Source organism: Bos indicus x Bos taurus, chromosome 24 (genome assembly GCF_003369695.1).
Source record: "Bos indicus x Bos taurus breed Angus x Brahman F1 hybrid chromosome 24, Bos_hybrid_MaternalHap_v2.0, whole genome shotgun sequence".
In the NCBI taxonomy this organism is placed as follows: domain Eukaryota; kingdom Metazoa; phylum Chordata; class Mammalia; order Artiodactyla; family Bovidae; genus Bos; species Bos indicus x Bos taurus.
Genome location: NC_040099.1, coordinates 51,869,497 through 51,884,848, shown reverse-complemented (window position 1 = coordinate 51,884,848; position 15,352 = coordinate 51,869,497). Strand labels below are relative to the sequence as shown.

The 15,352-nt window shown below is 43.8% G+C and overlaps 1 protein-coding gene across 3 annotated transcripts in view; it reads right to left on the bottom strand.

Moving 5' to 3' along the window:
- DCC (DCC netrin 1 receptor) overlaps nt 1-10,938 on the bottom strand; it is a 1,303,205-nt gene extending 1,292,267 nt beyond the window's left edge. For all 3 annotated transcript variants that reach the window (XM_027525589.1, XM_027525591.1, XM_027525590.1), the window contains exon 1: nt 10,233-10,938. In XM_027525589.1, the coding sequence (XP_027381390.1) occupies nt 10,233-10,323 (91 nt within the window). In that variant the 5' untranslated portion in view covers nt 10,324-10,938. The remainder of the gene's footprint in view (nt 1-10,232) is intronic.
- Between the last annotated feature and the right edge of the window lie 4,414 nt (nt 10,939-15,352).

The following is a 15,352-nucleotide window of genomic DNA, read 5'->3' as shown; positions in this document are numbered from 1 at the left end:
GGAACCCAAGCCCCACTTCAAGGTGTTGCAAGCCGAGGCCACCAAAAATCAACCACACAGCCTTTGCACTCACTCTTCTCGCCAGCTTCTTCCCCCCTGCCTCTCCCCACAATCCTCTCTTTAACCAAATTCACTTATTCTCCAGGTACCAACCACAGCTTTCTCAGGGAAGGCTTCTCTGATTTGCTGAGTCACTCTCCTGTAATACTCTTTCTTTCAAAGCCTTATCTCATTCAAAATGATGGATTTCCTAACAGATTTAATTACTTAGTATTTCCATCCCACTCTGTTCAAAGTTCTATCTCCCTCTTAGCACAATACTTGCCACACATTCAATAAATAAGGAAAGAAAGGGTCAAGGAGCTCTGGGGATGTATTTATAGCAACAGGCTGCCAGGTAAAACTCAATATCCTCATTCTTGCCAAATCTGAGCTTGGTTTAAACAAGACTGACAACTATTTAAATGCCCTTCTTTGGGTTTTTGTTTCGTTTTGGTCAATCTAATGAAACAAGGATGAATGAATTGGCTCTGCTGCCCCATCTGGCTAGTATTAATATATTAATGATATAATGAATAAACATGGTAGTTGAGACTTTTCAGAGTCTATCCCACTTCATTTGCATTTCTTTTTTTTAATGAGTGTGTCCTTCTGCCTTGTAACCTATTTAGTTATGTCTGTGCCCATCACCCTCTCTTGCTGATAAACCCTGGGAGGGCAGAGACACGTTTAACCTTTCATTTAATTATGGGTTTCTTTGTAACCTATAGCACGTGTTCAGTATTACCTTGAGCAAAATTTGTGATCTTATTTGATCTTTATAATACCTCAATGATTTTGTTAGGCACTGCGGGTCCTACCCGAAAAATAAGAACACAAATTTTGAGAGGCAAAATGTGTGCCTATGAATGACTGTACAATAAGGTTAACACTATGCTCCATCTATATTTTCTAATACATGACTTGGAAGAGCTCACTTGGAAGAGCACATTAAATTCGGGGCCCTTGATTACCAGAATGATATAAACAAACTAGAGGGAGTTCAGGTAAGAAAATAAACATGATTAAGCTCCTGAAGGGGTACGAAGGAAGATTAAATGAATTAAATATTTATGGTCTGGTTAAGTGAGGATCCAGAGGGGAGGCAAGAATGATTTATGGCTAGAATTATCTAACACACTTAAGCACAGAAGAAATAGAATGCTACCGAGGGACAGTAGCCAGGAGCTAGGTGGCAGGAGTCAAGGGAGGAATATTTAGAACAGGACCATCTAAGATGAACTATAAAATGAAATTTGAGCAGCAAGAGCTGATATGCTGCTGCAAAGTTTCCCAAGGGAAACAGTGAACAAATCATCCCAGGAGATCTCTCAAACCAGAAGAGAAAATAACTGGAAATTGTCCTGCAGGGAACAGCGCGGCCCAAACATTAGACATGAAAAGGAGAGCTTTGCAGATTTTCTCTCTAATTTATATTCTTCTGGGATCCCATGAGGCTGAGCAGAGATGTGGGAACAATGGATTGAGGACTCTGAGCACAGGGGGTTCGCTTAGATGTCTCAGCCCTGGCTCACATCTCTAATGAGTCAGCACGGAGGCAGCACCCCAGAGAAGCCACTGCTAGCACATCCAAGGCTTTATTTCACCCAAGGCTTTTCATTAGTGGGTCCCGTGGGAAGGGGTGAAACAATTAGGAACCTCCCCCCAAAATTAGGAGACATGTGATGGGCACTGAGCAAGGATGGGTTTGGTATAAAGCCCACAGTCATATACATAACGGTGATCCTGGGTCTATGTATCTTCCCATATTGGAAACATACCTGAGTTCAAATGGTCAGATTAGGATTTTTAACTCCTACTTGGTATCTATCATTACATCTCTATGATTCAATTATCCTTTAGTTCCATCATATTCAGGGGATTTGTAAGGTTCCTCAAATTAAGCCTGGCACCCCAGGATCCAGCTTTCCTGTATGCGACATGCTGCATAGACATAATAAATAGGATAAACCCGGATACTGTCAAGGAAATGCTTACTCTAGGTAATCAACAATTCTGCAGTGACTAAGGATCTCTCTTCCAGCTTAAAATTAGTGTTCATTCTGGAAAGCTGTTTAGGGGAAGTCTGGACTAAGGTAAGCATGATACTGTATCAGACAACAACCTCTTAAAAGTTAGATGACCAACTGCATATACACCTAAAAGCAAATGTTGCTTAGTAGGAAAAACAGAGTAACTATTAATAGTATTGATGCCTCAAAGCAAACCATTGCTCAGTTGGAAAAACAGCATCATAGAACTATCTTGCTGAAATCACTAATGGCCAATAAATTTATGGGGAAAGAAATGTTCAACCTTATTAACAAAAAAGGAAATGCAAATTAAAACCTCAAGGAGATGCTAGTTCATATCCAGCAGATGAGGGCAAATAAAACATGGGACAGTACCAAGTATTGGTAGAGATGCAGAACAAAGACAACTGTCCTACGCTCCTGGTGGGAGTTTCAGTGCATGCCGCTTGCCATCGTCCCTAAAAGTGAAGATGCCCTTTGTATGACTCAGCAACTTCACCGCTACGTACGCACTCTAGACATGATGGCGAATTTGTCCCATAGTACATGTATGAGAACGTTCATAGCCATGTTTTTGCAATAGCAAAATACTGACTTCCCAGAAGGTTATCAATGGTAGAGTGGATTAAGTGTGATTAATTAACATAATGAAATATTACACAACAGAGAAAGTAACTGAAATGCAGCAATATGCATTCTCAAATATTTAATGTTTAGCAAAAATGTAAATCCAAGAATATATACATTATATTTATGTTACAATGGCCAAGTACAGGCAAATACAAATCTTATGTTAAGGATTCAAACATATGTGGCAAAACTATAAAGAAGGCAAGGGACTAATGAACACAAAATTAAGAAAATTGTGGGTGGGTACATGGGGGTTGTTTCATAATTATTGTTATCATGATCAATGTTATTATGATTAATTATACCCAACACTATATATATAGTACAGCTCATAACCCAATTATATCATACAATGTTGAAACTAGTAATATAAGTAGAACTGATCTACTCCACACTGTCATTTAAAAAAGGAAAACTATTTATGTTGCATAAAGAAAAATGGTATCCAAAGTGATACCAGATTTCAGAAATTCTATAACCCATTAGTGAAAATCAATTAAATAATGAAGGACTCAGGTCTTGATTTGGAATTTTTTCTTTTACTTCAGACAGAAGTAGCCCCCTGCTGCTGCTGCTGCTGCTAAGTCGCTTCAGTCATGTCCGACTCTGTGCGACCCCACAGACGGCAGCCCACCAGGCTCCCCTGTCCCTGGGATTCTCCAGGCAAGAACACTGGAGTGGGTTGCCATTTCCTTCTCCAGAAGTAGTCCCCTATTTCTTAACAAATCAAAAGTAGAAAAGAGAAGAACTACTTTGAAGAAGTCTTACAACAGCGAGAACTTCTGGCTGGTTGTGAACAAATATTAGTAGATAAAGTGGATTTTACAAATCAGAAATAAAAGCCTTAGGAGAACAAAGCAACAGACCGTGACCATTTGATGGAAAATGAACAGACTTGCACAATGCAGCATCTTCAGAAATCATGCCTATAATATCAGAAAATGACTGAGACACAGTTACGCCTGAGTTCTCTTAAGGACAGGTTCAATTATTTGCTACATTCTTAAAAGGCACCTAAGAGAATGGATAAACATTTTTAAAGATTTAGAAAATTAATAAAATTGGGAAATACTATATTTAACAAGAAACTTCAGCTACTAAGAAGACTAAGGTAAGCAACTTTACATTAACCACTTAATTCCTTCATTCTCTTATATAAGGCCAATATAAGAACCAGAGTCATGTTGGTACTGATAAGCTGTCTTATCTGGTCACGATATACTAACAAGTTGGTATTTTCATCAGACCGTATCAGGAAGATTCAGTTAATTCAGTGGCACATTTTTACCCTAGATACACCCAAGAGAAGTCTTCCGGAAAGAACCAATCTTTAAAGGATGGGCAAAAACAAGAGTGAAATCCCCAAACTGCAATGCAGATCCCTTGTTGAGTCCCGTGAGACTAACGACAATTGGTATAAAGGTCCTTCCTCTCTTGAAACTGTGAACTGGCTGAGTTGGGAAGAAGTCAGAGAATTTGGATGCCTGATATTTAGCTAAAGTACATCATGAAAATAATAGGTAGGTTATAGGCACTGGGTTCATAGAATTTAGCAAATAAAAGAAATTTCCTCACTCAGGTCATATCATAACAATAAACTTTAAAAATATGATCAATAAATATGAAATGATTTGTGTGTTTTCTAGTTGAACTTTTCCCCCAAGAAATGAAAGCTGTGAATAATATGGTTGTTTCAGACTATTTATAAAAAGAAACATGTACTAGTATAACCACTGGCAAAAAGAAGGAATATTCAATCATACACATTATCATGTATTTCTAAACCATACCACTGATAAGTTCAGGCATTTCTAAACAACCAAAAAAAAAAAAAAAACCCAACTTAACAGTTGAGTTAAAGAGACCTGGTTTTGTAACCTCAGGCTAAAATTTGTCAAAGAACTTTAAAGCACTATAGTAATTTTGATCATCAGTCAGCCAAACTGAATTTCCATGTGTTAGCACAGCTCTAAAGCACAGAAATAGAAGGAATCAACCATCTACTGAAGGAGGAAGAAAAGTATAGAATACTAAAGGTTACTGTAATTTGTCTTCGTGCTGTAATTATAAAAGTGTATAATAATTTGCATTTTATTTTTTACTATTACCCACTTGATATATGTAACATGTCATTTTATTTTGCATATTTTTTTCAATTGGCCTATGGGGAAAATAATCTGGATTGCTCATCTTTTTTTTTTTTTTAATTGTCAAGTTTAACATTTGCTTTACTTGAAGTCTTGTTTGAAAGGAAAATCTTAAATGCTTTGGGGTTAATGTCATACTACTGATTTTATAATACCATTAGGAAGTGCTTTGATCTCCGAAAAGTACTAACTTCGAAGTATATTAAAAGTTTTATTATTCCAATCAGGTAACACCTTCCTGAAAAAAAAAAAAAATATATATATATATATAACACGTGAGGTTGACATAATCCACTCTTCTCTAGTGGTCAGTTCTCCCTCATGCTCCATGAGTTCTGGAATTTCAGTGATACTGGCTGAGAGGTCATGAGTTCATCTCCTACAGTAAGAGTACTACTTAGCTGTCTTTAACTTTCCAGAAAAGAAACACTCATGAAAAATATTTAGAATTTGTTTTTAAAGCAAATGCCCATGACCCCGCAAAGTGCGGTATGTAGCATGTTAAACGCAGTGCCTATGGATCAGACCTTGGAGTCACAGTGAGAAAGGTTTTCCTGGATGGTGTGAAGGGAGGCAGTGTTGGTGCTCCAGAGTGTAGAAATCAGAGCTGTGATTCTGTAGACAGGTTGGAGAGGAGCAGGCAGCCCACTGGCAGGCTGCAGAACAACGCACCAGGCATCGCACACGTTGCCATTTATTTCAGAGTGTTTCAGTGAGATTTAGTGAGATCCCCGGCTACGTTTCATTAAGGCACGTGACAATGTGACAACTCAGGAAACTCTTCAATCCCCTTCTCAAGAATCATAATAAAAAAGCAGAGAAAAACGAAGATCCTACGGTTGCATTTTATGAATTGTAACTGTGCATAGTATTTATCATTCCACTTTAGGGATTTCAGTTCGTTTCCAGAACCAAGTGACTTCTTAGCTTTAGTTAATTAATCAAGTAATCCTTGGCAGGCTTACATCATTATTCTTTTCACTCAAGCAAAACAAAGGTTTCCTGAAATTTGCCTATATATTTCATCTGAGAGATTATCATCTGAGGTAGAGTACTCTGTCAAAAACTGATCGTTTGAGCTGTGTAACAAATACCAACAGACTGTAGTGTGTCCCTAAGTCAGTGCAAGTTTCTGAGAGGAATTCGGGCCATATCTGTGAAAAGTGGGAAGATCTACAGCAAGACAAGGAAAGTTCACTCATCAGTAAATATCACACTGGTTTCCAGAAGCATCTTGATGTAATTAGCACTATTTCAATTCACCCTAAAGTCATACGTTTGGGGAGGTAGCATGGAGAGCTAAAGTGCTCTCTTCCTTGCGTGTGTATGATTGGGTTTTAATATAAGAAAAAGCCAGAAACCACTGCATCCTCTCCTAATAGAATTATTTTGGCTGGCAGAAGCATGAGGGAAAAGCAATCCACAAGAAAAGTTTAAAGTGGCAAGTTTTCCAAAGAATAGTAAGAATATTTGCTTTTAAATGTAATCTCAGGGCCCAGTCTTCCATGGAAAGAAATACTCTGTTTAGAAATACAGCAGTACCCGCAAACATGCCACATCACCTAAAAATAACAAGTGTTTGGGTTGAGAAGTCAAGATTTAAATTAGAGCTAGTTTCCAAAGGAGAAAGATAGTATTAGATGACCCTTCTATGTGTAGAAAGATAGTACTGGATGATTCCTCTGTGTGTGGCAGCAAACATTCTAGGAATAAACCACACGAGCATGAAGAATTTCAAACTACTGGGTGAATGAAAGAAGAAATCTGAGCCAGAGAGGAAGAAACTTTTCCTCTCGTAAAAGATGCTTCTGAGGATAACTAGAATGCAGGAGTTCCCTTGGAAGACACCATGTCACCCTTTCCCTCTCCAGAAACAAGTAAAACTATTCCCTTCCACCCCAAAATTCACCTCCTCAAATCTCCTGTCAAGCTTCTCACTGGCTGAGAAAATCTTACCACAGCCTGTAGATATCCCATACCCCAGGCAAAACTTGCAGGAAGATTCACTGAGGAATTCAGAGAGGGTTAAAGCTCTTCCTCGTCAATGAAAACAGTAAGGAAATTTGCTGAGAGGTTAACTGGCCCGAGAATAAGTAAAAGTCATACACACTGGGAAGTTATAAATCTCTTCCCAGTTAAAAAAAAAAAAATGCCTATCAGCAGCTCAAGCCAGCCCAGCTCTTAAGAGCATTAAAGTAAATGCACTAAGCCTAATATATTCACATATAACACATGTGGTGGCTGTTTCACATGCTTCATAACTCAGAGGGCAACGGCTGCTGTGTGGGGAATGGATGCTGTGACGGGCCCCTGGTGATTTATACCGCAGCACTCACAGAGAAGTGGACAGCCGAGCACCCCAGACACCCTCAGGTCCTGCCACACTCCACCCAGCGGCAAACCCAGATGGGAGCATGGATCTGTCCGGCTTGGGGTGGGGTGGGATGAGAAAGAGGTGGGCAGGGGAGGCAGCGAGCCGCAACTTAGCATGTCCCAATGACATAAATGCACACTGATTTTTTTTCAATAGAAAGTACCTCAAATATATGTATAAAGAATTAACTAACATGTATACTTGCTATTTCATTCATTAATATCCACTACATAAAAATTTTCATTTCATCTGAGATTCTAGGACTCTACTTAGTGCCCTTGTTTGGGGCTCAAGTCAAACATATAAGAAGCTAGCATCTTACAAAAGTCAACTAAAAAGCTGGCAGCCTCCACCTCCAGCATCAGTTCCCCATTCTATGTGGACACTGCTCTGGTATGCCCTTGGTTCCGTCCTAACAAATTCACAAAACTGTAGAGCGGCTCCGGACTTTATCCAGCAAGTGGGGAAATACCAAGTGCTATTGTGCTCTTCTCCATAATCCTTTGTCACCCATCAACAAAGTCTTTCAAAACATCCTGCTGAATGGGAATTTCACTGCCAGCAAATAGACACTTGGCCTTATTAAGGGCACCTCCTACTGGTCCTTTCAGAGTGAACTGTGCTTTCTTCCTCATCAATTCCCTGTCACATCCTTGAAGAGGGGACACTGCTACTAACAGAAAGAGGAGAAACAGATTAAGGAGCAATACCTAAAGACTGCACCGTTTCCACTTTTTTCTGGGACCTGTGCAAACTACATCACATCTGCAAATAACATAAATGGATTTAAAAGCATAGAGGAACTGGCAGATTGAGACCCACAAGCCTGTCCACAGGCACATCCCTCGTATATATAGACTTTTGTCTGCCTTTTCAATCATAGACTTCTCCATTGAGGAGTTACTATCTGCCTTTAACTTTCTAGATAAGAAGCATAAATAAGTGGAAAGGGGATATTTAATTAATTTCAATGTTAGTAAATATATATATATATATATTTACTATATATATATATATATATATATATATATCCATCTCCATTTATTTATCCCTACTCTCCACCGAAGACACTTGGGAAGTGGCTTTGAAACATTTCAGGGTAACTGACAAAACATCGTTATCCATTTTTGCACACCTTCCTCCTCTAACACAGTATGTTCAGCCCACGAGTTTCAGGCCTGGCTCCGGTAGACTTTCTACCCAGCGACCATGCCCCTCCGAACTTCCCGGCTCCCCAGCTGAAAGTGCAAGGCAATCTTCTGGAACCTAAGGACGGTGCTCCTCTAGTGTCTGTGGGCTGCAGGAGGGAATTTTAGAGACACCTTTCATTACCGCTTTACTGCGGGATATTCTCCGCCCGCCCACCTTCCGCGGGAGTAATTGCTGAGGACAAAGCTCCGGAAGAGAGGAGCCCGGAGGAGACCAGCCTGAAAAGGGAGGGAGCCAGGGAGGACCGGCTGCCGCTCACAAACCGTTGGTACGCGTGCCCGCTCGCGCGCACGCGCACGCGGGCGCACACACACACACACACACACACACACACACACAGTCCTCTGGCAGGCTCATGCGGGCTTGCTGTCAGGCCAAAGGAAGGTGAGGAGTCGGTCGGTCGCCGTGGATGCGCAGATTCCTGCTTCTGTGCAGCCGCGTCCAGGCTTGGGGAGCCTGGTGCTTGACTCTGAATCCCTAGCAACCAGAGAGGCGCCTTCTCCACCAGCAATCGCAACCTGGGCCACGCAGCAGCACTTAGCAGGAACAAGAAAGCCGCAGCTTCAGGCTACGGAGAGGTTGGGGGCTCAGACACAGTTTCCATTCTGTTGCCAGTTCATTTCCAAGGCGCAGCCTAGGGAGCTCCCGCCCAGCGCCTGGCCCCTGCCCGCGGCTCCTTTTCTTTGGGATTTGGGGAAAGGTCATTTCCGAAGGGAGTTGAATGCTCAGCCAGCTGCTCTCCCATCCTTCCCCACCGGGCCCACTCCCTATACCCCAGTGTCCGTTTACACTTGGGATGAGGCCGGCCAAATGAGGGGACCATTACAATAAGTCATTTGGGTTTTTTTGTTTTGTTTTTGGGTTTTTTTTGTTTTTTTTTTTTTAATGATTTTCTCCCGGCCGTCGAAACCTCCAGGCTCCTCCAGCTCGGAGACTGCCGCAGCCCTGAGCATCCCTTAGATGCCTCTTCCTGCTCTAACCCAATCAGGCCCCACAGTTTTGCCATTTTTAATTAGAAACTGCGCTTGCCAAGGACCAGGGCCAGGGGGGGCTGGTTTCTCTGAATATCAATCATTTGGAGTTTGGAAGTGTCCTGGAGATACGTGTAGACTTAGCTCGAGAGCCGCATTCACCGTTAAAAAATGAAACACAACACGCCTCCTTCCTCCTGGCAACTCTGCAACCCCTTTCGGGAACCACCAACCCCTCCTCCGAAGTACCAAAACACATCAGCTGGCCCCTTCTCGATTTTCAATCAGTAAGTCTAAAAATCCAAACCGAAGGCGCCAGGAATCACATACAGACGCCCCAGCCCCACAAGCTACAGTCCGCTCAGACACCCTCCAAGCCCCCCTCCAGGACCTCCTCCACTTGGTCCTATTGCCCCAATTCCCCTGCTTCGTAGCTTTCCGAGGGGGAGGATTCAACCCAGTTCCTTTCAACGACATCCCCATCGCCTGCCTCCTCCCTGCCCCAGACCTCCAGCTCTCCCAACCGACGCAAGTATTTGCCAAAGCAGAGATGCATGCGAGAAACATCAGATTTGTTAAAAAAAAAAAAAAAAAAAAGCGAAGGGGCGCCCGTTTCCCCAGCCGCCAACATCCTCTGCTCCCGGGAAGAGGGGGGGGGGGGGGTTTCCATTATCTTTTATCATCGATGAGGAAATGGGGGACGGAGCGAAAGCCAGGCATCTTGCCTGTTTTCCCCCTGCCCCAATTCTACTAGAGCCAAAGGAGATGGGGAGAAGTAGAGGGGGTGAGAGGGGCGGGGGCGACGAGAAGAAAGGAAAGAACCTCTCACCGGTGACTTGGAGATGTGCGCTGAGCAGGGTAGCTCCGAAGAGTACAAAAGCCAGCTTGGGTACCCAAACACATCCAAGACTATTCTCCATATTTCAGCCAACACCTTCGGGGCCGGGGGTCCTGGGCAGCGGCAACACTCACACACATGCACTCACACACGCGTGTACACATGCACACACCACACACAAACACAAGCGCGCGCCGAGCCCCTTCGGCTTCCTCCTCCTCCTCGTCGTCGTCCTCCTCCACCTCCCCTGCGCCTCTTCTGCCTCCGAAGCCTTCTTCCTGGTCCACTGGCAGAATCAGCAGCAAAAAGAGGGAGCAAAAAGTTCCATTGGGTCCAAGAGATCTCAAGCCCCAGTAAAACCTCGGGAAACTAACTCAAGGAAACAGAGCGAACAGGCGGCGGAGCCAAGGCAGCTCTCCGCGGGGCTGGCAAAGCATCAATACACAGGATATCCAGAAGGGACCAAGAGGAGACGCGAAGCGATCCTGTGGCTGGGCTGTGCATCAAAAGGTTGCGGCTGGTTCCCTGTCCTCGGCCGGGTAAAGTTGAAGAGGAGAATCCGTGCGGGAAAGCTGGGGATGCTGTTCGTTTCTCCTCCAAGCACGGAGGGGACCCAGGGACGAGAGGCCGGGGCTGCGGGGTGGAGCGCGCTCACTTGTTACTGGGGTGTCTGCCGGAGATGTGTGAGCTAGGAGTTGGAGCCCTACGTACTATCCATTGATCCGGAGAAGTGGAGGGCTGGAAGGGAAAATGTGGAGACCGGAGGGAAACGAACTGGATCAGGCAAAGATTCCACGGGGAGCGGGGTGGGGGCTGAGAGATGCTGGGGGGGGGGGGGGGGGGGAAGAAAGAAAAGAAAAGCGGTCGGAGGAGGCTTCCAGCAGCTGCATTCGCTGGGTCTACATATCAATGAGCAGGGATGCCCTCTGTGGGCAAAGCGTGGGAAGTCACTTTTGTCAATGGGTCTGGCAAATACCATGAGTGTCTGGCCGAGGGAGGGGCGGCGGGGCGGCGTTTGCAGCTCTCTCTTTTGACATTCAATCTTTGGGAAATCATTTTTGACTGTAAAATCTAGGCGGGTATTTAGGCTGAGTCAGGGGGGCAGAGTGTTTCCTTCCTTCTCTGCCCGCATTATTAAAAATACAATGTTTCCTTGGGGAAAAAAATCACTTAATCCAACTCCCTTCTGGGGAGGGTGAAACTGACGTCCAGGCACACAAGGGCCAAATGCTAGTCTGCTCTTTCCTGTCAAAGCAGCTAGGGTCCTCTTTTTGTAAGATGTCTTATTTCACCTGTGTTCTCTCTTCTGGAGACAGGATTCAATGCTTTATTCAACCAATTTTAAAGCATTTACCATGTTCCAGGTACCCTGTTAGCTTCCAGGAAATACAAGAGTGAAGTTTAATAAGACTCAGCTTCTATCCTCCAGGGGTTCATGATCTGTTGGGAGAGTGGCGTTAAGTGGATAATTATAAAGCAGCATGATAAATATGATGGTCTGTGTAATGAGGAGAAAGTCTAGGATAACGAGAGGGACTTCTCCAGTCCCTGAGTCATAAAATGAAGCAAAATAAACGCATACACCCAGCATGAAATTTTGGAAGGGTGATCAGTGGAGCCCTTTCAGGCCAACTGCATTAAGCTGACTTTCTTTGCAATTTTATCGCTACTGCAGGACCTCAAGTTCTTTTGAGAAGATGGACTTTGCACCCTCACAGATCTATCTAGCAGGAAAGGTGGAAGTGTTAGTTGCTCAGTCGTGTCCAACTCTTGACTATCCCATGGACTGTAGCTAGCCAGATGCCTCTGTCCATGGAGTTCTCTGGACAACAATATTGGAGTGGGTAGCCATTCCCTTCTCCAAGGCATCTTCCCACCAGGGATCAAACCCAGGTCTCCTGCATTGCAGGCAGATTCTTTACCACCTGAGCCACCAGGGACACCAACAGATCTAGCATAGGACTTGAAACAGCACACATGCCAATGTCGTTTTGCTGAATAAGTGAACATAAAAGGGATGAAAGTCGCTCAGTCGTGTCTGACCCTTTGTGACCTCGTGGACTCTCTAGGCCAGAATACTGGAGTGGGTTGCCTTTCCCTTCTCCAGGGGATCTTCTCAACCCAGGGATGGAACCCCGGTCTCCCGCATGGCAGGCAGATTCTTTACCAGCTGAGCCACAAGGGAAGCCCTAAAAGGAATGAACCTGGCCACAAAGATGATAAATAGAAATGCCACTCGGGTAGAAGTTCTGTCTTTTAAGGAGCGATTTAACTGCAGGTTCTTCTTTCCATTCCACACTGCATTACCCTGTCTATTCATTAGTGTCTGAGAGGAGAAAATGGACTATCTATTCAAAAAAAGGAAAACAGGATACAAGAATGAAAAATACAGGTTACAATCATCAGGAAAAGTCCCATGATACCAAAACTTGACAACAGTGTTTCTAGATCATCAGCCATGTCCGTCCCTTTCTGTCTTGAAAGTACTGTCATTTCCAGATCACACTTCCAGAAACAACTTAGATCAGTGGGTCCTATAGAATGGAATGGAGCTCTTTGTTGACCCCCAAATTTCTCAAAATACTCAAAGCTTTCCTTAGCTGAGGATGAGGTATCTGGAGATAAAAGCTCAGGGTCAAGAACAAGGACTTTTAACTGGGTCCATGGAGGGACCCCCAGTAGGGACCCCCGCTGACAAGTTTCAGGGATTTCATGAGCATCCTGAACATTTTATGAAAAATGACTGACTTCTGCGCTCATGCTCTTTTTTTAAGAGGGAATCTTTAGCTTTCATCAGATGTACAAAATGAATGCAAGCATGCCCTCTCCGGAGAAGGCAATGGCACCCCACTCCAGTACTCTTGCCTGGAAAATCCCATGGACGGAGGAGCCTGGTGGGCTGCAGTCCATGGGGTCACTAGGAGTCGGACACGGCTGAGCGACTTCACTTTTCACTTTCACGCATTGGAGAAGGAAATGGCAACCCACTCCAGTGTTCTTGCCTGGAGAATCCCAAGCCTGGTGGGCTGCCATCTATGGGGTCGCACAGAGTCGGACACAACTGAAGCGACTTAGCAGCAGCAGCAGCAGCAGCAGCATGCCCTCTCCTGAAACAATGGAAAGAACCACTGGTATACAAAGTATGGTACAAAGAAACAGTTGCAGTCTCTTCCTGAGAGAGTGATGAAGTCCTCTGTTCTCTTCATCAGTAAAAGAATGTCCACAAACAATGGGAGGATAGGATGCAAAATGGCCCATGGTGTTCACATTCCTTTAAATTGACACTGTTCAGTCTAACAGAATAAATAGTGATTAAGTTACTCTTCGCTATAGTCCTTGACTCATGTACCCTGAGTCATAGAGATCCGCTGCCCACCAACCAATGAGTTTCTAAAAAGATCATCAAATTCTCATCCTCCTACATACTTAGTTAGTTTCACAATTATTCATTGCACTTCTGACAGTTGCCTGTACTCACTTGCCCAGTAGCCCAATCTTTTTTTCTGAGAGAGAGAACTCCAGCTTGATATCCGTACCGTCTCTTAGAAACATCATCAATATTTTCTGATTCACAGAAAATTTATACTTGGGAAACCTAGCACCTTCTCACTGCTCCTCTCAGCTGTGTGAGGCCCACTTATCAGGACAAAAGGAAACCACCAGACTGGAGCAGTAAGAGGAGGGGAATGTGTGTCATGGGGAAGGGGTTAGTGTAATTAATCATCTTCACATAGTCTTTATGACATTTGATGCCGAGGGCCCATTGCTTGGGTTTAATCTGTGTGGATCACAAGAAATTGTGGAAAATTCTGAAAGAGATGGGAATACCAGACCACCTGACCTGCCTCTTGAGAAACCTGTATGCAGGTCAGGAAGCAACAGTTAGAACTGGACATGGAACAACAGACTGGTTCCAAATAGGAAAAGGAGTACGTCAAGGCTGTGTATTGTCACCCTGCTTATTTAACTTATATGCAGAGTACATCATGAGAAACGCTGGGCTGGAAGAAGCACAAGCTGGAATCAAGATTGCCGGAAGAAATATCAATCACCTCAGATATGCAGATGACACCACCCTTATGGCAGAAAGTGAAGAAGAATTAAAGAGCCTCTTGATGAAAGTGAAAGAGAGTGAAAAAGTTGGCTTAAAGCTCAACATTCAGAAAACGAAGATCATGGCATCTGGTCCCATCACTTCATGGGAAATAGATGGGAAACAGTGAAACAGTTTCAGACTTTATTTTGGGGGACTCCAAAATCACTGCAGATGGTGACTGCAGCCATGAAATTAAAAGACGCTTACTCCTTGGAAGGAAAGTTATGACCAACCTAGATAGCGTATTGAAAAGCAGAGACATTACTTTGCCAACAAAGGTTCGTCTAGTCAAGGCTATGGTTTTTCCAGTAGTCATGTATGGATGTGAGAGTTGGACTGTGAAGAAAGTTGAGCGTTGAAGAATTGATGCTTTTGAACTGTGGTGTTGGAGACTCTTGAGAGTCCCTTGGACGGCAAGGAGATCCAACCAGTCCATTCTGAAGGAGGTCAGCCCTGGGATTTCTTTGGAAGGAATGATGCTAAAGCTGAAACTCCAGTACTTTGGCCACCTCATGCAAAGAGTTGACTCATTGGAAAAGACTCTGATGCTGGGAGGGATTGGGGGCAGGAGGAAAAGGGGACGACAGAGGATGAGATGGCTGGATGGCATCACTGACTCAACGGATGTGAGTTTGAGTGAACTCCAGGAGTTGGTGATGGACAGGGAGGCCTGGCGTGCTGCGATTCATCAGGTCGCAAAGAGTCGGACACGACTGAGTGACTGAACTGAACTGAACTGAAAATACAGGTACCCAAACACACTTTGTGCTCTAAAGGGAAATTAATCAATACTTCTATTTCTTCAAACTGCATGTACCCTAAGTGTGTGTGTGTGTGTGTGTGTGTGTCTGAGGAGGGGGACATCCGCAACTCTAATTTTCCAAGATTAGCCCAAGAGGATACATCACATTAAAAATACGTCATTCCTTCTAGGATTCCCATTGTGGAACTACACTTCTTGGCCAACCTTAATTCAAAACACTAATAATCTTAGACTATTCCTATTCTTCTCTCA